Source organism: Leishmania mexicana, chromosome 19 (genome assembly GCF_000234665.1).
Source record: "Leishmania mexicana MHOM/GT/2001/U1103 complete genome, chromosome 19".
In the NCBI taxonomy this organism is placed as follows: Eukaryota; Euglenozoa; class Kinetoplastea; order Trypanosomatida; family Trypanosomatidae; genus Leishmania; species Leishmania mexicana.
Window position 1 is genome coordinate 508,053 of NC_018323.1, and position 22,253 is coordinate 530,305.

The 22,253-nt window shown below is 61.4% G+C and overlaps 7 protein-coding genes across 7 annotated transcripts; all 7 read left to right on the forward strand.

The window, feature by feature from the left end:
- Positions 1-1,231: 1,231 nt before the first annotated feature.
- On the forward strand, positions 1,232-6,619 carry LMXM_19_1240 (conserved hypothetical protein; the record flags this gene model as incomplete). Its single annotated transcript, XM_003874251.1, has 1 exon — positions 1,232-6,619. The coding sequence occupies one exon, from the start codon at positions 1,232-1,234 to the stop codon at positions 6,617-6,619; it is 5,388 nt and encodes a 1,795-aa protein (XP_003874300.1).
- Positions 6,620-7,666: 1,047 nt separating this feature from the next.
- Positions 7,667-9,052, forward strand: LMXM_19_1250 (putative peroxisome assembly protein; the record flags this gene model as incomplete). Its single annotated transcript, XM_003874252.1, has 1 exon — positions 7,667-9,052. One exon carries the CDS (start codon positions 7,667-7,669, stop codon positions 9,050-9,052), a length of 1,386 nt encoding a protein of 461 aa, XP_003874301.1.
- Positions 9,053-10,211: 1,159 nt separating this feature from the next.
- LMXM_19_1260 (conserved hypothetical protein) lies at positions 10,212-10,727 on the forward strand (the record flags this gene model as incomplete). The annotated part of the gene is made up of 1 exon (XM_003874253.1): positions 10,212-10,727. One exon carries the CDS (start codon positions 10,212-10,214, stop codon positions 10,725-10,727), a length of 516 nt encoding a protein of 171 aa, XP_003874302.1.
- A 631-nt stretch (positions 10,728-11,358) lies between these two features.
- Positions 11,359-12,045, forward strand: LMXM_19_1270 (putative RNA binding protein; the record flags this gene model as incomplete). The annotated part of the gene is made up of 1 exon (XM_003874254.1): positions 11,359-12,045. The coding sequence occupies one exon, from the start codon at positions 11,359-11,361 to the stop codon at positions 12,043-12,045; it is 687 nt and encodes a 228-aa protein (XP_003874303.1).
- A 956-nt stretch (positions 12,046-13,001) lies between these two features.
- Positions 13,002-13,835, forward strand: LMXM_19_1280 (conserved hypothetical protein; the record flags this gene model as incomplete). Its single annotated transcript, XM_003874255.1, has 1 exon — positions 13,002-13,835. One exon carries the CDS (start codon positions 13,002-13,004, stop codon positions 13,833-13,835), a length of 834 nt encoding a protein of 277 aa, XP_003874304.1.
- A 2,101-nt stretch (positions 13,836-15,936) lies between these two features.
- Positions 15,937-16,788, forward strand: LMXM_19_1290 (conserved hypothetical protein; the record flags this gene model as incomplete). Its single annotated transcript, XM_003874256.1, has 1 exon — positions 15,937-16,788. The coding sequence occupies one exon, from the start codon at positions 15,937-15,939 to the stop codon at positions 16,786-16,788; it is 852 nt and encodes a 283-aa protein (XP_003874305.1).
- A 1,588-nt stretch (positions 16,789-18,376) lies between these two features.
- LMXM_19_1300 (hypothetical protein, unknown function) lies at positions 18,377-20,941 on the forward strand (the record flags this gene model as incomplete). The annotated part of the gene is made up of 1 exon (XM_003874257.1): positions 18,377-20,941. The coding sequence occupies one exon, from the start codon at positions 18,377-18,379 to the stop codon at positions 20,939-20,941; it is 2,565 nt and encodes an 854-aa protein (XP_003874306.1).
- Positions 20,942-22,253: the final 1,312 nt, after the last annotated feature.

The following is a 22,253-nucleotide window of genomic DNA, read 5'->3' on the forward strand; positions in this document are numbered from 1 at the left end:
ACCGCACACACATGCATATATATATATATGCAAACCGGTGCCCATGACACCTTACAGCTGCGCACGCCGCTGACATCACCACAGGAGTGAGTGGCTAAGCCCCGTTGGCCCCGCCCGCTCCTCCGTCACCACCCTCCCCTTTCCACCGGCACGCTCCCTGTTCGTCTTCTCTCCTCGCGCCTTTCCCGTCCATCACTCGTGCTCCTCTGCCCCTTGCATGCCTTCCTGGATGTCATACACCGTGTGCCAGCTGTGCTTGACCGCAGGTGCACGCAGCGCTCGCACATTCGGACCCTGGGTCCTGTTTCCGGACGGCGTTGCTGTCTGTGCGGCTCGCTGCTGTGCGTCTGTGGCGGCGGGGGGACTCCACCCTCTCCTGAACCCGCCCGCCTCTGGCATGGCCGACTTTGCAAGCGTGCCGGCCTCGTCGTTGTGCACCAGCTCCCAATGGCCAGAGACGGGACTGGAGTGAGGAGGGGAAGCCAGGCTCCTGTGGCTGGGGCCTGTCTTCCAGATGGTCACGCGGGCATACGGCGCGATGCAAGTCCACCAAACGTGCGAGCGGGAGCGGGGCACTTCAGCGGCGGTAGTTCCGCGGGTATTCTCTATCACTCTCGCAAGGCGCATATGTCTGCCGGGCGACCACCTCACCACCCGCACCCCTTCGACTGACGCGCGTACATTTTTTTCACGCTCGCTCGTCGCGCCCCTGTGGCTCTCATGATTGCCCGTCGCTCCACGGTGGGCATATTCCGAGATGGCTTCTGTGCGTGCGTGTGCATGCAATCGGAATGGGCTCGGCCCTCTACGAAGTTTTTTCGCGGGGCAATCTCCCTGGTCAATGGATGGATGATGTGAAGCGACGCTGCTGTTGAGCCCCCGCCCCCCCCAACACACACATACACCCGCACGCGCAAACTTTCTCCGCTCTCTCTCACCATCTCTCTGTCTGCGCACCGCACGCCGATGCAGCGATATCGAATCTCTATCGGGCTACGTGCACATCAACACACACACACACACTCATCCATTTGTGCATGCGTGTGGCGGCAGTGGTCCAGCCGATCACCTCGAGCCGCGCCTTGTCCCCCCCCTCCTCCTCCACCCACCCACCCACACACACACACACACACGCACGCCCACACACCTTTCTTCGTCGCAAAGATACGCACCAGCACACGCGGCTCGTACACAGGACTCGCTTTGATGCGTGTAGGAGGAGACGAGAGCGATGAAGGACAGCAGAGACTATATACTGCGTGTGTGGAGCCTGGCGGAGGACATGGTGACACAGAGCGGTAAGCCCCTCCATGCATTTCTTCTGCTGCACCACGTCTTGACACAGCCACCCCCGTTGCTGCGGCGTGCGAGTGGTACGACGGCAGGCAAGCCTAGTATCAGCAGCAGCGGGGATGGAGCAAGCACAGCCACGCTGCCCACAGCGACAACGTCCGAGGCCGCACTCTCACTCCACGTCACCGCCTTTGATGCCGAGTGGAAGTGCGAAGAACTTGTCACGCGACTGCGTGCGGCCGAGTATATACTGCTCGCGGACGTGCCTGCAGCACGCACAGCGGTGTCATCGACGAGTACCCCCGCGCCGGCCGCATCGTCTCCGCGCACGCTCAGCTGCACCGCCGGCCTGGAGGCGCTAGAGCTGGCGGAGCAGGTGCTGGCACCGGTCTTCGCAACGACATCTCTTTCGGTGTCAGCCGACACCGTCCCTAGTGCCGCGCTGTATCCGCAGGCGTCTTCCACAGCATCTTCGTGGCATCAAAGGTGTCGTGCCTCCAACGACTTTGCAGGGGGCGGCGACAAGAGCAGAGGCAGGTGCAGTGCATCATACTCCCTCGACGATGTGCTGCGAGAGGTGGCCGACGTGAGCCGAAGCTCCGCCTCCGCGACTGCCCGCTCCTCCTCTGCCCCCTTGTGGGCGAACGTTGACGGCACCGGTTCGGGTGCACAGTCGCGGGTGGCGAGCATGTACTTCCTCAATCATGCTACCGTCACAGCCCTAGCCTGGCCGCTCTCCAGCTTCACGCTGGCCTGGCCGATGCGTGAAGCACGTGTAGATGGAGCAGACAGCTCTTACGGTGCAAGCGGGGACGGTGAACACCTCCTCTCAGCACCACTCCTGTTTGGGCCGGCCAGTGAAACCATAACCATCTCGGTCTCGCTCGTCGTGCGCGCGCATGTGCTGCAGGCATTTATATGTCACCGACGCGCTCAGCACAAACGCGCGCTACAGTGTCTGGCGGAGGCGCGGCAGTGGATCGCGCAGCAGTATACCGATGCCGCGCGTGCGCGAACCGTGCGGCTCTTGTGGGAAGAACTTCAAGAGCGCTGGACGCCCCCCCGTCCGCCGCCACCGCAGCAGCAGCAGCAGCAGTCGTCAGGCACGTCCTCATCACCGTCAGCGACTGCGATCTCTGCAGACCAGCTGCCTCCCCTGCCGGGCTTTTATCAGCTAATCGAGCGGTTGATTGTGGAGGAGGGCCGTGCCTGCGCTACCATGGTGCAGGTGGAGGAGTGCAAGGTGCACTACGCCATCCTGCAGGCGTGTGGCTCGCTGCCGCCACCGCCTCCGCTGCCGGTGCGAACCTCCTCGAGTGCCGTGACGACCACCTTCGCCGATGCCGGCGCCCCGATGCAGGCACACACCGCAGACCTGCGCCTGCATTACCGCCGCTATCAAGAGAGTCTCCAGTTTCTGCACGCTTTGTCTCGCGCTTACATGACGGTGGTACGGTGGATAGAAGAGGAGGCGCAGGGAGATGTGATGACGGCTACTGCGGCAGCAGCGCCACCTCCGAGCGGCAGCGTGGACGTGGCGGAGCAAGGCGTGGCGTGGCGTGAGGCGCTGCGGTGCGTTCGAAGTCGACTGAGCCCGTTCTGCCTCTGCGCGCTGCAGTACACCTGCAACCGTGCTACTCCACTGGCACCGCCCGACCTCGCCACGGACACCGCGACCACGACAACGACCGCCGACGTCTCTCCGTGCTACGCGCTGGGCTTCGACGTCCGGCTGGCCGCGGAGGTTCTGGGTCTGTACCACTGCCTCAGTCACGTGTACCTGCTCTACCAGCAGTCTCCCGCGGCATCGACGCTGCAGCCATTTTCCGTGAAGCATTACGAATCGCTCTCCGCCGTTGAGCTTATGGCGCGAGGCGGCGGCGGCGGCGGCGGTAGCAGAGCGCAGCAACCGTGCAACGGCAGTGCTATGGAGGAGCGCACGAAGGGCAAGAATGCGCGTCGGGGAGACGACACGTTTGAGGCGGCCAAGGAGGAGGTGGCGTTCCTGCGACTCTACCGCAGCGACCCGGCCTACGTGGCTCTCTTCGGCGATCACCAAGTCCGTCCTCCGACACGGCAAAAGCTCTCCTCCTCTGACGCGGCACTCGACACAGACGACGCAGACGTACTCGCCATCACCCGAGATTTGGTGCACCGCGCGGTGGAGCACGCTAAGATCAACGCGTTCGTCTTTGGCCAGTGGCGCTTGGGCGACGCCGCCGTAACCGCGACCTTGCGCGCTCCATCCGCCACCAGTGCGACCGTGCAGGGGGGGAAGCGACTGAAGACGGAGAGTGCTCATAACGACGAGACCGGTGGTGCACTCGATCAATGCGACGGGGTGCAGGCCGCCCCACTCCTCCGTTGGCGTGCACCGAAAGATGCGGCAGCAAGCACGGCACCCGCCATCGCGCACGAAGCCGCACTGTTGTGGTGCCTGGTGGAGTTGGGCCTTCGGGATAACTATCCCTTCGTCATTCGATTCCAGCGGGAGCTGAGCGACGCTCTGACACAAGTGAGGGACGTCACGTATTCCTCTGGCGGGGGTGCGGCAAATCGTGTAGCCGCGCCTCCTCAGCTGCCCGAAGAAGCTACCGAAAGCGACGTCGGCGTATGCGGCTCTTTGCCAAACCGCCGTCACCCTGCGGGCGCATCGCTGCCGGGCATCCGAAAGCATAGCCGCTCCCCGTCGCCGTCGCCGTCGCCGTCACCGTCACCAACGCTTCTGGGACCTCGAGCGTCCCATACAACCACGTCACGTCTGCAGCCGTCGCCTTCGTCCAACTGGGTGTTTCCTGGCGTCCGCCGAGCCTTGCAGCTCTACCTAGAGCTTGTGACGGTGCTCATGCGATCAGCCGCCACCATGCATGCCACTTCATCCACCCCCGCCACTGGCACGGAGGAGCCGCAAAGTGCAGCGGCCTTCTTCACCACGGCGACGTCATGTGCGGCACCATCGATCCCCATCCTGCGACTTGGCTTGCAGAATGCGGAGCAGCTCATGGCGCAAGTCCTCTTCACCGTCGACGCCGAAATGTTGCACCTGACAGGCAATACGTGGGGCATCGCTTCTGGTGCTGGTGCGCGGGAGGGCGGCTGCACACGCGTTACCGGCGCCACGGACTACCGAAACGGGAGCGTAAAGGGCACCAGCAGCGGCGACGTCAGCCCATCTCACCTCAGACAACACTTCCTACTGGCCGATCACCTGCAGTGCTCCGCCCCGGCGCAACTTCGCGGGCTGGTGCAGATCAAGGCGGCGGTGCTGGTCACCATGGCGCGCCACCACCTCACGCAGCTGTCTCTCATGCGAGCCGTGCATTACCTCCGCGAAGGGCAGCAGTTTGCTCGCGTTTTCCATCGGCAAGCAAGACTGACGCTGGTGCCTGAGATGCACGTCCTGCTGGCGTGTCTTGCGACGTGCATGAGTCTGCGGCGGCTCCCAGACCTCCCAGAGCCGGCGGTAAAGAAAGAGCGAAGAAGCGAAAGCAGAGGCCACTCCGTGAGCAGCGGGGACGGGGACGCGGCCACGGACGTGGCACTCGATGCCGCGCATGATGCGCTGTACGCCTCTGCGCAGGGCTGGATCTCAGCGGAGCGAGCCACGTCCATTCGCGCCGGCAGTGACGATGGCGCAGCACCGTACGAGGCGCACTCGCTGAGCGGGCACCTCAGCAGCCACATCGGCAACGGCACCGATGCCGCGGCCTTTGCTGTTCTGCCGCGAGAGGAATCCACGGTGGCGCAGGATGTTGGGCTGCCGTACCTGCACCTGCTTGCTGCTGAGCGTGCCGCCTGCACCACCTTGCACACCCCGCCATCTCTCTCCCTACTCCTCTACATCTTGAAGGCATGGACGGTTTTTCATCTTGTGACCGCAGGCGAAGAGCTAGTCTGGTCAGGCGTGGGCTGCAACATCTCCTCACTGCTCACGACGCCACTGCACGCCCCGACGCCGCCGCCGCCGCTGCAGCAGCAGTTGACGCGCCAGATGAATGGGTCACCATCGATCTCGGCAGCGCTCCCGCGATCCCTGGCGCTGAGACCAGCGTCACCGTCACCGCCTTTTCTGCCCCTTCCCTCACCGTCTCACGCCACCACGACGCTCAACACCACAGTTGAGGATCAGCAGCGTCGCGTGGCGCGACTCGACAGCCTAACATCGACACCGACCAGTACCCCGACGCTGCGCAGCCGACACGCCACGTTGCCAACGGAGATGCACCGCATTCAGCTTGAGCCTGTCATAATGTCGGCCGCCACCGCCCGACCGGCAGTGCAAGCGGTGAAAAGTGAGGACACGGACGACGAGGGCGGCGGAGTGGGACGCGCCGTCAGGGGTGTCGCGTACGGGAATGCAAAGGAGGTCAACGACGACAGTGCCGACAGGAAGGCCACTCACAGTCCTCAGAGCCGGGGCAGCTGCGGTGTCGACAAGATTGGTGCCGTAAAGTCAGAGAGTGGTATTGGCGGTACGCCTGCACAAGCCATCTACGCAAACCTTCGCGGCGCCTCAGTCATGGCCGCAACAGCTCCATGCCCCGCGGGTGCGCACGTGAGAGCACTCCCGCAGACGCAGAGGCACCGCGCCGGTGATGTGCTGCAACGCATGATGGCCGTCCTCCTCGACCACTACGAAGCACATGGTGTTTACGCGGCACCCATAACGGCAGCAGCGCCCTCGCTCTCCACAGAAGCTGAGAGGACTACCCTTCCGCGAGTCCCTGCCGCTGCGTGGACGCCGCAAAACGTCGTTCTCTTCCGCCTCCTCCGCGGGGCGGTGCTGCTGTGCGAAGACAAAGACGAGCCGGCAGCGGCGCGGGAGCTGAAGGAAGTCACGCACTTGGCGAAGCAGCATCTTGGCGTCCTTCACCCGTACGTGGCCGATGGGCTGGCGCTGCTGGCGAGCGCGTACACTTCGCTCGATGTGGACGCTGTGTCGAGCGGTGATAGCCGCAGTCACGGCGAGCCCTCCGGCTCTGCCACCTCACCGTCGCCACAGCAGGTGACGGGAGGCGCAGCTCGAACACGGAAGGTTGCGCTGCAGGTCGCCATGCGCTGCAGCTGCATGGCGCTGGCCTCCCTCTACGCACCGTCGGTGGCCAACGGCAGCGATAGCGTCGATGCTGCTGGGACGACGACAGCACAGCAGCAGCAGACGGCACCCTTCTCCAACATAGGAGCACGTCTTCGGGAGTGGTGGGGCAGCCAAGTCATCCAGGGCTTGTGTGGCACCAGCAGCGGCGGGTACAATGAAAATGCGGTGCAGCAACTGCGGCTTCTGTTCGGCTGGCTCCCGGGGTCGCCGGAGTACTGCTTCTCGTAAAAACAGCTGTCGGCGAACGGGCCACGCACGCTCACCCACTCACGTGCGTCACGGACACCGATCTTGTGAGTGGGCTGTGTCACTCTCCGGGAGCATTGCTCACTCTGCAGTTGTACGTGTATCTAAATACATATATATGTATATATATGTGTGTGTGTCCGTGTCGAATCCTGTCTGCGTGCATGTGTGCGTCTGTGCCAGTGTCAGCGCCGACCAAATAGCCTCGCCGGTTGTCTCTCCCTCCCCCCTCTCCTCCTCGTCTTCCCCTTACCTTTGATGTGTTTTGCCTCTTGAGTCGCCCTCAAACCACTCGTCCGCAGTGCCGGTGTTGCGGTAGTGGCCGCTGTTGCTCGTGTAGCTGCCTCAGCGGCGGCAGTGGTAGGGTGGACACGGAAGAAACGGAAAGACGCCACGAGGTCAGGGCCATCGGGGTACGTCAGCTTGTTTCGCTTGGTGCGGTCGGGACACCCTCCCCCCACACACACGCACACACACACACTCGCCTCACTGCTCAGACAAGGAGAAGCGTGTCAAGATAGATCATCGCCAAAAACCAAGCTCGGCAACGCGGAGACGACAAGCTCCTCCTCCCCTTCCCCCTCCGGCATGTGTATGTGTGTCGGGGAGGCGGGAGGCAAGGTGCATCCGCTGCATCACTTGGCTGGTGGTCGTCGTGCACACACACACACACACACGCCACCCACCTACCCCTCTTCCCACCACCAACACGAACGCCATCGTCACCACCCCTCACCTTTATAAACAGACATGCACGCACACACACACACACCAATCTCAGCTCCTCTCCGACAGGGTCCGCGTGCGTTTCCTTGTCTTCGGTCTCGCCCCCCCCTCCCCCTCCGCCGCCACACACACACACACCTATTTGTGGGCGGACGCCTGTAGCCATCTCATACCTTGTGCTCAGTGCCGCACGCTCGCATCAGCTCTCGTCCTCTTCATCTTCGGACACACACACGCACACGCTCCCCCCGTCAACACTCCCTCCCCTACCTCCTCCCATCATTGAAGGAACGCGCGGGCACCATGTTCGAGAGCAACCTCCTCTCGCAGATCAACACCTCATCACCGCTGCCGACAGTGGTGGAGGTGCAGTTCACCACCAGCATCAACCAGTCCCTCTACAAGGCGTTCCAGTTTGCCCACACGCTGCTCGCTGAGAAGAGTGACCGGGCGGCTGTGCTGCTGCCGTGGAATGATGAGATATACTTGACTGTGTCGGGGATGCTGGAGCGGCTGATGCTGGAGCACGCCGACACCACCTTCTCCGAAATGATATTTGCCCTGCGTCGCGCGGAGGTGGACGGGCCGCTCGCCGCTGCCCCGCCACTGTCCTCGTCATCCGCCGCCGCGTCTGGGCCATCGCCGCCAGGGCTGCGGCCTGGTGCGCGTGGCCGGTACCTTCGCTGGCTGCTGTTGGGACCACCGCCGGTGACCACTCCGGAAGAGCGCGCCATGAACTTCATCAACGACGGCGTCTCCTCGCAGCTGCGCGTTCACGCCAGCGCACCGGCAGACGCCGCCGTCGCGGCGATCGTGTCGCCGGATATGGCGACGTCCAACCCGCTCGTAAATGCCGTCGCCACAGACGCGATGGCCGCGGTGGGGAACGCGGCGGACGCCGCGGCGCTCTCGCAGCTGAAGTCCGTCGAGCTTCTCAAGGCGGAGCAAGCTCCGTACGGCTACCTGCGCTTCAAGGCGCTTAGCCGTCGCAACAAGGTCGTCTCTCTCTTTCTCTTGACGCTCAAGCCGTACCTGGAGCGCAAGGTGGAGCAGTGGTACGTGCGCAACACCGACACCTCCGTCGATGCCGTCGCCATGCGGAACGCGTATGCCTACCGCTACCCGCGCCGAGCGGCCCTCTTGCACTTCCTCGCGAAGTACGTCTACCCGATCTACCACGTCACGAAGCAGGGGTCACGGTTCCTGTACATTATGTGCTTCCTGCTGGAGATGACGCCCTACACGTCGCCGCTGCATCGTGTCTTCGGCATCGCGCTGCGTCGGAGTACCCTCGAGGACTCGCTTGCGACGGGCCCCCGCGCGCAGCGCGCGCTGCTTGTCGCGCGGGTAGTGCTGATTCTCGTCTTCTGTGGCTTCCGGCTTCTGGAGTTCACACGGAACGCTGACGGAGCATCCTCGCCACGTCAGATCCGGGAGGAGGGGCTTCCGATTCCGCCACCGCCAGTGCTTGGCGGCGACGTGCCGCTGCCAGAGGACCGAAGTAGCCTCCCGAAAGCTGGTGAGTGCCCCGTCTGCCGCAGACACGTCACGAACGCGGCGGTCTGCCTCACCAGTGGCATCGTGGGCTGCTACCCTTGCCTGCAAGGGTACGTGCGAGAGCAACGAGCGTGTCCTGTCACGCACCAGTCGATGGGAGTGGAGCAGATCCGCCGAGTTTTCGAGTGCTAAGGTGCGTCAGTACCTGAGAGAGGGGGAGAACTCGAAGCGGTTGCCTCGCTGGTGTTTGCCTGTGGCCACGGGACAGGTGTGCTGTGTGTGGCGATGTGCGCTCCTGTAGGGCTCACATGATTGTTGTAGAGTGGGGGGGGGGGCGAAGACGTGCCGTGGTCAGAAGCAGAGCGTGTCTGATGGCGCCTGCCACCATCACGCCCTCCACCCATCACCATGTGTGTCGGTGCTTCTCCTTCGTTGTGTGCTGTCCTATTTACGATCCCTCTTCAGTTTTTCCGTGTCCATATCGCGTGCGCTGGATGATCCCCTCCCTCCCTTCCTCCCGCCTTTTTCTCCCTCTGCCTCGGTGTGTAACGGCTTGAGCCGCCACAACAACATCGACGTTGGCGCTGCGGAGTGTGCTCACTCTGCCCTTCGGTGTAGGTGCGAGTTATTCGATCAGTCTGTGTTGTGTGGAGGATGGAGGAGGAGGGGGTACCGTTGAGGAGGACTCCTGCCGATGTTTGCCTTTACGGTGCCCGAGCCTGCGCTGCGCTTGTGCAGGCGCAGCTGTATGTGTGTGTGTGTGTGCATCCTCGGATGGTAACGCGATCCCTTAGAAAGAAAAAGGGAAGAGGCGTGTTTTGAGAGGCGCTGCTGCGCGTGCCACGAGCACGCCAGCAGGTGTGTTTGCGCAGACAACCGCCGCAGTAGCTCGCCCACCACGGCGAAGTCCCCGGGCGTCTTGGGCGGACGGTTCTGCCAACGAATCGCGCGACATGAGGCAGCACACCAAGCACTTAAAAAAACGAAAGGAAGGAGATGTCGTGCAGCCTCTTGGGCCCCACCGCCGCATGCCAGACACCCGCGCGTGCGCGTGGGCCGATACGCCCAGGCAGATACGCCCGCCTTGTCCCAGCGCCTTCATTTTCGAGCGGAGGCAACCAACAGGACGCCTGTTACGCTACCCATGACTGCCGCTGCTCTCCCAGGACACTCGCTCTCCGCTCAACCGCCCCCTCCCACTCTGTTTTTCGGGGCATGTATATATATGTGTGCATCACTCTGCGTCTTTCATCTTCGCGTCGACGCATCGACGACACTGGCAGAACGAGGTGCGGAAACAACCCCGAGAGAGAGCTTGGAACTCCTGCCTGGAGGTGTGTCTGCCTTGTCGATGCCAACGATGGGAGGCATCAAGGGCGGCGTAGGCAGCTTCCTCCTCCGTCGTACAGCCGCGAAGAGCATCCGCCAGAAGCACTTCACGGGCCCGCAGTTCTACAAGCGCAAGACCTTCAACTTTCCAGTCGGTCACCATCAGCTTCACCGCCGCGTTGCCCCGGCTCTGCAGACTGGGTCACCGACACATCAGCGGGAGCACCAGCGCTACGCCCACCTCCCAGGAGATGCCCGCACACGACCGAGTGAGGACTTCACCTTCTCCCGCTCAACCTCGCCTCGCGACAGCGGACGGAGTCGGCAACGGGTAGACAAGGCCATGTACGCCTGGGCGAAGCGTGGCTCGCTGCAGCTCTACCAAATGGGCGGCAAACGAGAAACCTTTGTGTGCTACAGGTGCGGCTACCCGGTGCGGAGCGCTCTCGTCGCCATCAAAGACGATAACTGGGATTACCGCATGTGCTACAACTGCTACACAAAGACCGTCGACACCGGGATGGAGCGAAACACGTAGGAGGGCTGATGGTGCTGGCGCGAGTCTGTGTTAGTGGCTTTGTGCGCCGAGTGTGTCCCCCCTCCCACCACCACCACCACCAGCGCCACCGCCAGCAGCGTCTTCCTCCGACTGCCTCATCACATACTCTAAGCCGACACGCTTCTGAATGACGTCTAAAAAAAAATACACTTGCAGGACTCGCATGGAAAGCAGCAGTCGCGCGGGTGCGCCAAACGTTCGCCTGTGCGCAGGATGCCAACACCCTGCGTGGCCTCTCGCGCACCCGCCCCCTCCCCGTCCTGATGCCCGCGTGCAGCTCCTTCCCCATCGACGACGGAGAGAGCGGGCGAGCGGGCCAGATGAAAGTCGACCAGGCATCTGCCGCCGGTTGACCCTCTAGGCGGGTGGCCGCCTTCCCACTTGCCGACGGTCTCGTGATGGTCTTCAGTGACCAGGCGCTTTCACTTCCTCCTCCTCCGCCTCCTCCTCCCCCCGCCTCCCTTTTTGACTCCGTCATCACGCAAGCGCGACGGCGTGAGAAGCACCAAGGCAACACACGAAAGCAAAAGGAGGCCCGGCTTGGGACCACAGCGTCGCTGTCTCCTCGCGTAGAAGAAGCACACACATAACACGGTCTCCTACCCTCCCTATGGCGGACTACAACGCAGCCGGTGCCGACGCGGCGGTGGTGGTGGACGACAACGTGCCACCAGGCATCACGGCGAAGCAGGACGAAATCATCCAGTACGTGGCGAAGTACGTGGTCGCATCGTGTGACGGGGCGCGGTATCAAGACAAGGTTCGCACGCGCACAAAGCACAACCCGTACTTCGATTTCCTCAACGCCAAGCACCCGTACCACCAGTACTACCAGTACCTCCTCGAGTCCTACCGGCACTGGATGCGCAACAGCGAGGCAGTCGGGACCGGGACGTGGGGCGGCGGTGTCGATGCTATGCAGAGCCAGGGGCCGCAGCAGCAGTGGAACGAGGAAGACTACTACCAGTACTACGGCGCCTACGCTGGACAGGCGAGCGGCATTGAATTTCAGGGCAACGCTGCTGGCCACCTTGGCGAGGGAAGCAGCTATGTGGACGCACCTAGCTCCGCGCACGCGCAGAACGCCAGCAGCGGCGTGGATCCCACCTCGTACGGGTCGGAAGCAGTCCCTGCCACGGGCTATGGCGCTAGCTACGACCCCTCGGCGGTAGGCCCTGAGCCAGCGCAGGCGGGAACGACTGCAGGCGGCGGCGAAGCTCAGGCCGAGGAAGACGAAGACGATGAGTACGAGCTTGTCATGGAAAACGGGCAGTGGGTGTCACGCAAGCGGATGTAGCTGCACCGCTTTTCATGGTCTTGGCTCTCTCCATCGGCGTTCGGGACGACATTTCTCTGTGGTGGTGGCCGCGCCTGCGAAGACACAGAAGAAGATATGCGGTGAGGCTTTTGGTTGGTCGAACCCGGGCAAAGGAGGAGGTGCGAGGTACGGCGCTCGCCCACCCAGCAACACCACCGTCTGTCTTCCCCACCTCCTCCTCCTCCCCCTCTCTCGTGCCTTTTCTATAGTAACCCAAGAAATTGAAAGGAAAGAAAGGGGTGGGTGCAGGTCATTGTGACCAGCACTCAACAAGCACAAACATACATGTGCTAGCACTTGCTCGACTATCTCTCAGCGATGCCCCTTGGCGTCTCACACGCGCCTTGTAGGAGGCTGTGCAACTCGCCGAACCAGGCCCATCACCATCCGGGTGTTGTAAGCCCGACAAGCCCCACCCCCTCCTCTGCCTCCGTGATTACGTCGCTGCAACTTGGGACATGGAATTTGTTATCCGTGCTGCTGCTGGCGCGCCTCTGAACGCACTTCTGTCTGTGTGTGTGTGTGTTATTCTGTCTCCCCTGTCTCCTCCTCTCGCTTAGCCATCCGTCTGCACAGAGGCCCGCGCTGCATCCGCTCTGCAGCGACCGCATCCGTCACAAATCCATCTATATACGTGTGTGTGTGTGTGTGTGTGTCCGCGCCTACACGCCCACACACTCTCTCACCCTACCGTTTTCTTTCTTTTGTTTGTTGCTCCGATCTCTCCCTCTCCCCGTTGTTGCTGCCTCCGTACTCCTTGTGTGTGTCTGTGTGTGTCTGTGTGTGTCTCTTGGGTTTCCGTTTTCTCTCGGTGCTTTTGGGGCTCGTGCACGCCGATAAGGCATTCAAGGGGCAGCGTTGGTCATCGCCGTCATCGCCACCGCCCATCTCCTCCATCCACGGATCACCTCCTCGGCTCTCGCGTCGTTGCACCAATGGGCACGTGCCCGTCCATCTCTCAGTCCGAGGTCGGTATCGTCGAGACCTGTGGCCGCTTCTCCAACACTGCCGACCCCGGCATCCACTGCCTGTGGTGCGGCTCCACCCTCGTTCGCCGCGTTACTCTTCGCCTGCAGGAGTACGAGCTGAAGGTGGAGTCGAAAACAAAGGACAACGTGTTTGTGACGCTATCGCTCGTCATACAGTACCAAGTGGCCCCTGCCAAGCTCGCCGAGGTGTACTACGCATGCGACTCATCGCTGGAGTGCATGCGGGACTACGTCTTGAACTCGATTCGAGCGAAGATCCCTCTGTACAAGCTGGAGGCACTGTATGTCGAGCGTGGCACCATCTCACAGCAGCTGAAGGATGAGGTGGACGCAATCATCAACACCTATGGCATCGAGATCGTGTCCGCCCTCATCTCCGACATTGACCCTGGCGCGGAGATCACGAGGGCGATGAACGAGGTGCAAAAGTTTCAGCGGCTGCGCGTCGCCTCCGTGGACGCGGCTGAAACAGAAAAGCTGAAGCGCGTGCGTGCTGCTGAGGCTCGGTGCGAGGCGCGTCGCCTCTCCGGTGAGGGTCTCGCCGAGCAGCGCAAGGCCATCGTCGCCGGCCTGATGCAGTCCATCGAGGACGTGCAGAGTGAGGTGCGCGACCTGACCTCCAACGACGCAACAAACATGCTGCTGATGAACCAGTACTACGACACGCTGCAAGCCATTGCCGCAAACAGCAGTTCAAGTGTTATTATGCTGGAGTCGAATGGCGGGCTGGAGAAGGTGGCGGCGCAGCTGCGCCAGGGCGTGACGCACATGATGCGGTGAGAGCGAAAGAGGGAGAAAACACGGCTGTGGGCTCACATGCCGCAGTCCTGCCATATCTTCTCCGCGCTCGAAGCCGGCGCCCGCTGTGGCCTGCGCTCGTGGGAGCTCGCATGCTTGCGCATCTTCTCCGTTCCTTCTTTCGCGTAACGATGCGTCGTCGTCTTGTTGTTTGCGTGCGTTGTTGGCGCACCTCTGCACACGCATCTGTCTGCCGGAGAAGGGGCGAGGAGGGGGAGGGGTGGAGCTGTAACGTTCGCGTATTACGTATCCTGGCGCGCGCGCTCTCCCCCTGTCCGTGTGTGCGTGGGCGTGTGCGTGCCTTACTGGGTGCAATTCCTGTTGCGCCGTGAATACACATGTGTGAAGAGTCGACGGTAAGGGGAGGAGTAGGCACCTCTGTGCCTGCGTGCAACGGATCGCCTCTTTCGTGGTCGTCGTCGTCGCCGTGTGTGTCTGAGCTCTCCCCTTTCCCCTTCCTCTCTCTCCCGTCGTCCGCGGTGGCGTGTGCGGCTGTTCTCGTTGTTGTCGTTCTTGTGGTTGCGTCCTTCTCCCTCGCTTTGACTACGCATCGTTGCTTGCGCGGGTCTGCGCATCCCTGTCTGCGCGCCCTCGCCTTGAGCTCCGCTTTGTGTCGCTTCTCTCCCCATTCGTTGCATCGCGGCAGCATCACTGCCGCCGTGTCGACACACACACGCACACAGGCACACGCACGCATGTAGGCTCACCACCATGAAGGCTACGAGGCGATTTAACGAAAACGAAAAAGCGAGGAAGACTGGCGCGCCACGCATAGACGTCGACACGCGCCCATCATGCGCGTGCTAACGCATATCGTCCACCACCGCCAACACCCTCCCCTCCCCTCCCCCCCCCACGCTTTTGTGTGTATGTGTGTGTGTGTGTGTGCTTGGCTACCATGACGCTGCTCGCATCATGCACGTTGTTGTTCTCGTCGTGCCTGCCCCCATCCCTCCACCCTCGTGCACGCGCTGGGCAAAGGATGGGCATGTTCGTTTCCTTTATATATATATATAAATAAATGCATAAGTATTATATATATATATATAGATATTTCCTTCGGCGAGGTGCAAGTGCTCCGCTCACGCACGCAGACACGCAAGCCGCCTCATACGCGTATGTATATCTGTTCATTGTATCGGTATGGCTGCCCCTGTGTCTGCGTGGCTTCCCCCTATCCCACCCACCAAGACAACGGAACCGAAACAACAAAAGCACTGACCTTTCGCTTGGATACGATGGGCGAGCGTGTAAGGAGAGAGGGGGGCGACCACGAGAGATGAGAGTGTCTGCTTGACTCATGGAAACTGGGCTATCCTCCCATCTCCGCCCCACCCCTGGCTCTCCGCACTTCTGTCTCTTCCCCCCCCCCTTCCAACCTTGCTTGCCTCTCCCCTGCCACCCCTCACTTTGCACGAGGAGCACCTCCGGAACTGGCTACTGTAGGCGCGCTTGACGGAGCGTTGACGACGTCCAGCAGCCGACTGCTTCTCTTCTCCATGGATACGACCACCATCATCCTTGCCTTCTCTTTTCCTCTGTTTTATTTTTTTTCGCTCTCTCTCTCTCTGTGTGCGTGCGTGCGCCCAATCCGCGGTCGCGTTGTTACCTCGCATCCCATCTACTGCGCATGTGCGTCTACTTCGCACGCAACTCAGTCCTATCGTCCCCCCTCCCCACACACACACACCTTTCCTCTCCCTCCCTCCGCGCCCCTACACACACATGACCACGCCCTGACGCCCACCCTCATCTCCGTACGCGCTGTTTCGATTTTCGTTCGCCTTTACTCCCTCCCTGCTGCCCACACACGTCCGCGCTTGTTGTTGTTGTTCGCTCGGCTGTCCTCGTGACTTTCCCTGGTGTGTGTGGCGTGTGCGTGTGTGTCCCCGCACCTCCCTCCACCGCTTGATCGTGTTGTCTCTCGTCGATTTTTCGTTGTCGCCCGTACCTTTGTGTTTGTTTCGGCTGTGGCTCGCTCCGTCTTCTGCTACGCCTCGCCCCACCTCTCTCCCTCTCTCTCTGCCTTTCGACGCGCGTGTGAGTGCGTACTCACCCTGCTCACGCGTGCTCGACGAGGAAAATGACCCTCTGCGGCTTTGGGTGCGTGTCGACGTCGGAGGTCGGCATTATCGAGAACTGCGGCAAGTTTGACCGCACTGCCGACCCGGGCTGCTTCTGCATAGTTCCGTGTGTCGAGTCGGTGCGCGGTGTGGTCTCGCTCAAGGTCGCAATCTCCACCGTTCGGGTAGAAACCAAAACGCGCGACAACGCCGTCGTCAACATCGAGACACGATTGCACTACAAGGTCATCGCCGAGTACGCCGAGGATGCCTTCTACCGCTTCTCGAACCCCTCAGAGCAGATCGCGAGCTTCGCCGCCAGCATAGTGCGTGGCGAGGTGCCGAAGTACACGTTGGATGAGCTATTCCTCATGTCTGACGAAATCAAGAAGGTGGTCAGTGCCGAGCTGACCGAGAAGCTGTCCGGCTTCGGCTTCTCACTGGAGAGCACGTTGCTCACCCGCATCGAGCCAAGCGCGAGTGTGAAGATGGCCATTTCGCAGACCCAGATCAACGCGTACCGCCGCACGGCGGCTGAGCACGAGTCGGAGCTGAATAAAATTCTGGCGGTGAAGGCGGCCGAGGCAGATTACGAGGAGAAGAGACTCTCCGGCATGGGCCTTGCCCAGGAGCGCCAGGCGATTATGAAGGGGCTGAAGAGCAGCATCGAGTCTTTCGTGAACGCCGTGCCGAGTATGCGCGCGAAGGACGTTATGAACCTTCTTCTGTTGAACCAGTACTTTGACGCCATGAAGGAAGTGGGCTCGGGGAAGTCGAATAAACTCATCCTGATGCCCAATACATGCGGTGCCGCCCCGAGCTTCATGGCCGATCTCGTGGCGGCACAGGCCGGGGCGGCGCGGATGACGTGATGGTGCGCTGCTGGAACGCAAAACGGCCGGGCAGCAGCGGGAGAAGGCGTCGCGTGAGGTGGAGAAACAAAAAAAGGAAAAAGATCCGAACAAAGCTGCATCGTGTGCTACGAGAGAGCGGTTAGGGCGAGGGCGAGGGAGTCGGAAGGTTGGGGGGGCTCATGCAGAGCGGAAAGGACAGGCCTCGCGCAAATTCGCATATATAGTGAGGCAATAGACGAGCAACGGTGCACGCACGCACGCACGCCTGGATCTGCGTGGCACCCAGAGGGCTCACCGTGCATTTTCCCGTTCTCGTCGATTATAATTCGCTACCTTTCCTTGTTTTGCCTTCACGTGTTTCTCTCTCTCCGTGTTTGTGCGTGTGTGTGTATGCCCCCGCTCTATTACGGTGCCGCGCTCGTGTGTTGCTTCCTCAGCGTGCCCTTTTATTGCCAATCTTCTTGCCTACACGCACGCTCTCCGTCACATGACCTGGTCGCTCGCGTTGATACCACACGAAGAGCGAAAGGGCAAGAAGAGCAGCAGCGAAGGTTATCGGTGGTGTCTTTACCCTCCTACCCCCGGACATCCCTGGCGTTTGTGTAGCACATCGCCGCATCCCCTCCTCCTCCCCCCCCCACTGCCTTCCTCATACCTCTCTCTCACTGACCTTTACGCTCAAGCGCTACCTACGCACGCACACGCCGACAAGAGCGTGCAGCGGTGTGTGTGTGTGTGTGTGTGTGTGTGTGCGGGTGCGTCTGCCTGCTCGTCTGCCCTGTACGGCTCGATGAGTTTTCATGTGTGCACCACACTGCGCGGCACCGTTCGCAAGTTTGGTGTTGCACACACATACACACATAACTATACATATATATATACATATGTATGTATATGTGTGTATATCTATATTTCTTGTAGGGCGTTGTGCCAACATTCTTTTTCCTTGCATTTTTTTTAATTTTCAGGCTTCTCCTTCCCTCTCTGTGTACATGTGCGTGTATTCACGTAAGAACTCGCACATGCTGTCGTCCTTGTCCCTCTTCTTCCTCCCCCTCCCCCCACCCACATGCACACACACACACACCAGACAACACCACACACCCCGCCCTGGGGTCGTGTCCAGCGTTCTGCGTCATAAGCTTCTTTGTGTGTTCGCCTATGAGTATGTCTATCGAGAAGATGTCATGCGCGCATAAGCATCTCGCCCCCTGGTCTGTCCTATAAAAGTCTCCCAGTAACTGCAGCGACTCCAAGGTGGGAAGCATGCGTGTGTGCTACATGGAACGCAGACACGCGCACTGTCTCTGCGCGGCAGCCGCCGGCCCCCTTCCCCCTTTTTTGTACCGCCACCGCCACTGCCATCGTCTGGTGTTCGCTTTGCTTCTCTCGTTCTCACCTCGCCTCTCTCGCGCCGGCCACTTCTGGAAAAGACCTCCACCGCATCAGCCACCACGTCCCACCCCCGCGCATCACCACCGCCGTCAGTCCCCTCCCCCTCACTGCGCTGCGCGGACACCCTGCCTGGACACACACACGCATACACACGGGACCGGGCCTTGCATACAACCCCCAACTTCTCTCTACCGGTTCTCCGCCACTCAAGATGTCCTTCCACGCTCACGTTGGTCAGCACCTCCGCCGGGAGACGGCAGCTATGGCTCTGCCGGAGCTCCTTGTCCCGCCCTTTGAGTGGCCGCTCGTCATCACAGCCTTGGACGTGCTCGAGAGTACGACTCGCGCATCAGCGCAGCCGCCCGCCACCGACGTGAATGTTGTTGCCGCCACCTACGAGGACATCCGCGGCGATGTCATGGAACCGAAGTGCGTTGCGGCGCCGTGGGAGGCGCAGCGCCACCACCGGGGTGCGGTGTGCTGTCTGGTCCAGCAGATCGCCGGTCCACAATTTCGGGTTCTGCCATGGGACCTGGACGCTATGCAGCAGCGCGTGGTCGCTTCCACTACCCCATCGCGTGGGCCGCCCCTGTCGCTGCCAACGCTGCCGCCTCGCCGTGTGTTCCTCGCGGAGAGCACCGACTTCGCCAGTCATGGGTGCGTCGTGAAGCTGCTCCCTGCACCTGCTCCGCAGCGCAGCCATGCAAACGTGGGGGCGATCTCGAGTGCGACTGATCTGTCGGCCCCTGGCTCTCCTGCGCTCACTCAGCGATGGTCCCCGTACTGCCCTGTAGAGGAGCCCGCAGTAGCAGGGGAGGTGGCTGCTCTTCTTCAGCTTCGGACTGCTACCTCACCTCGCGATGGCCGTGATGGGGTGCTCGGGCGACGCGTCTTCGAAGCACACCCCAACATCGTCACCCTACTTGGAGTAGTCACCGCCGAGGAGAGGGTGTGCTGCTGCGGGTACGCCGGCGGCATCGAAGCGCCGACAGACACGGCGGCGATGACGCACGGAGCAGGTCTTGTCGAGGGAGACGATCCCGCTGCTGCTTCCTTCTGCCAAGTGCGCGCAGTGCTGTTGGAAAACATCTCCGGCGGTGCGTGGTGCGACTTCCTCGTCACCTACGGCAAGTTTGTGACACCTCTATGCGTCATGCACTGGTTCAGGGACGTGGTTACCGGCCTGGCGCACCTCCACAGCCGCCTTTTCGTCCACGGCAACCTCACGCCAGCCAACCTTCTGGTGCGGCTGACAGCTGCTGACCCGCAAGGCGTCTGTGGGGGCACGGGCGCCGCCGCGCAGGGGTACGACTGTGTGAAGCCGCTGCTGGAAGCACTGGCACCCTCGGCGGACATTGTCGAAATCGCGGGCGCCGACGGCTCTGCTGCTGTACGGAGCGAGCAGATTATCGTCTCGGCGCTGCTGGAGAGAACGCAGCTGGCTCTCAGCGGGTTCCGCTGTGCGGCGCGGATGAGCGTTGACGATGGCGGCTGGGCTGCTGCGCATGCTGCGGAGACGGAAGAAAATGTGCTTTGCGGGCGCAGCGCTGTGGACAAGGGTCGGCGTTCACTGCGGACAGACTCTCGCCAACCTCGCGCAGATGCGGCGGGTACATGTTCTGCTGCTGCGGATCTGTGGAACGCGGCCTTTGCATTCTATCTGCTGCTTGTCGGCGGCGCGACGGCGGTGGCCCGCGGGTGGAGTGCACTCGCGACGTGTGACACTGGTCTCGGCGGAGCTGGGACCCCGGACCATCTGCGTGGTTTTGCTGCGAGTCGCCTACCACGGCTGGTGAGCATGCGATTCCCAACAGCATTGCCAAAGGACCCGGTGCAGAGTGTGGAGGGTAGGAGCCAATGCGCCGACGAAGTGGCGCCCGGCTACTCGAGCCCGGAGATTGTCACCCGCCGCGCATCGCACACTGACGCATCAGGTGCTGCGCCGCCTCTCCACGCAGCTCAAATGGGCTTGCAGCTGCGTCTGCTGTGGACAGCGCTTCCCCGTGAGTTTCTCGAAATTCTGGACAATATCCTGCAGGGCGACGGGGGTGCCACCAACCGGCAGACGGCGGCAGAAACTGCGCGCCTTGTGAACCAGATAATGGCTTCGCCGGCAGTGCTGCAGCGGTACATCATATGTACCGTACCTCCGCCTGCACTGCTGCTGGAGCAACGGCTGGACTACCTGCAGGACTCATGGAGTGAGTCCTTCGTCTGCCACCCGATGGCACGCATGCCGCTGGGGCACGCACTGCAGGACGCGGTTACTCGCATGTTGTGTCTGCGCGTCGAAAGCGGTGTATGTAATCCGGCTCCGCGATGGCTGCAACTGGCCAGCTGGCGAACCCGTCTGCTCGAGCTCGAGTGCCTACTCAGGCAGCCAGCGGAGGTGCTGGAGGGGTGGGCAGCGGTGAGCAACGGTGCGCTGCTTCTGCAAAGCTCGCTGAGATGGGTGTCTCAGCACCGAGCCGGTACCCGTCAGCAGGAGCTGCCGCGCGCTGACGTCATAATCCTCTTGGGCAACAGCGTGCGCCGTGCCCTAGATGAGGTGACATTCGCCTATGAAGAGCGACTCGACAGAAGTCTCGGCACCTCGCTTGGCTTCCACGACGCGTTTCGGTGCTTCGTTGCGCACTGCGTCGCGCGCGAGCAGCCACCGCCGCCACCACTCCTGGGGGAACTTATCCTCCAAGTCACTATGGCGGTCTGTTCCCAGCTGCCACGCACCTTCAAGGCGCGAGAGGACGACCTTGCGTGCAAGTACGTGCGGAGTTGAGCAGGCCCGCTTCCTCCTCCTCCTCTCCATTTTCCCTCGCGACTTGACTCGTCCGCTCGGTTGGAGTCGTGTCGTTCCTGTGGTGGCTGTTCTGCGTGCGGAGTGCAGGTGTTCGGCGGACTCTCTCTCTCCCTCTGTGTGTGTGTGTGTGTTTTGCGTTTTGTCGTGAGCTTCGGTTGGCTTCGGGACGGGTTTATGTGCATCTGGGTGTGCACCAGCTCTGTTTGCTTGATGCGATACGCCAAACCCGCGCAGACGCGCCTCCCCCGCCCTCCTCTTCGTTGGCTCTGCTTACCCTTCTCTCTCCCTCTCTCCCTCGTTATATCGTCCTCGCGCAGGCGAGGAGGTCGAACCGGGAGACAGAACGGGAAGAACGACGCGTGTCTGTGTGTGGCCCTCATGTGGCCTTCTTGCCGTGTCCTCGTTATTCTTTTTTCCCCCGGGGATTTTTCTTTCCGTTGTCGTCGTAACCTAACGGCTTCTAACAGAATGTGCTCACACGTCAAGCCACCCCCACCCCCTCCCTCTCTCCCTCACTTGCGCGCGCCCACACACGCACACGCACTTATGCGCGCCCGTCTACCTTTATCTCCTTCCCTCCCCCCTCCGCCTCTATCTTTGTTTGTGTGCTATCGGAAACACGAGATGGGCCCTCCTCTCTCCTTTTCCTGCCCGTCTTGGTGTCCGTGCATAAAGCCCGCGCCCCCCCCCTACACACACGTGCGCGCGCAAGCAGGCATACGCGTCGGTGTTTTTCTTTTTTTTCTCTCTCCGTTTCTTGTACGCGACGTTTCCCTCTCTCGCTCTCGCTCTCGCGTTGTACCTCCGTCCATCCTGATATCGCCTCGTCTGACACAGAGCCGTCATGCTACCGTGATACGGCCATACATATTTCCTATGCTATATACATACATATATATATATATATGTGTATTGTTTTCTTTAAAAACAAAAGCAAAGACTGTTAGATATTCCCTTCCTTTTATGCATGTGTGTGCCTGTGGTTGCGTGTGCGCTGCCGCCTCACTCTCACGTTTACTGGGCTCGTCCCGTTTTGCTACATTGCGTGTCAGGGCGGCCGCCACCACCATCACAGGTTCCGCATCTAAGCTCGTCTCCCTCCCACACTTGGTAACCCGTTGTTGTGTTTTGCTTTCTTGTTCATCGCCATCCTCGCCGTTCGTTTCCCTCTCCCTGTGGGTCGTGTACTCGACCTACCCATGCCCACCCCGCCACCTCCTCACACATCCTCGCCCCCATTGGGGTGTACACATACCGCGATGCGGGCCACCATGCTGGCAAACTGCACACC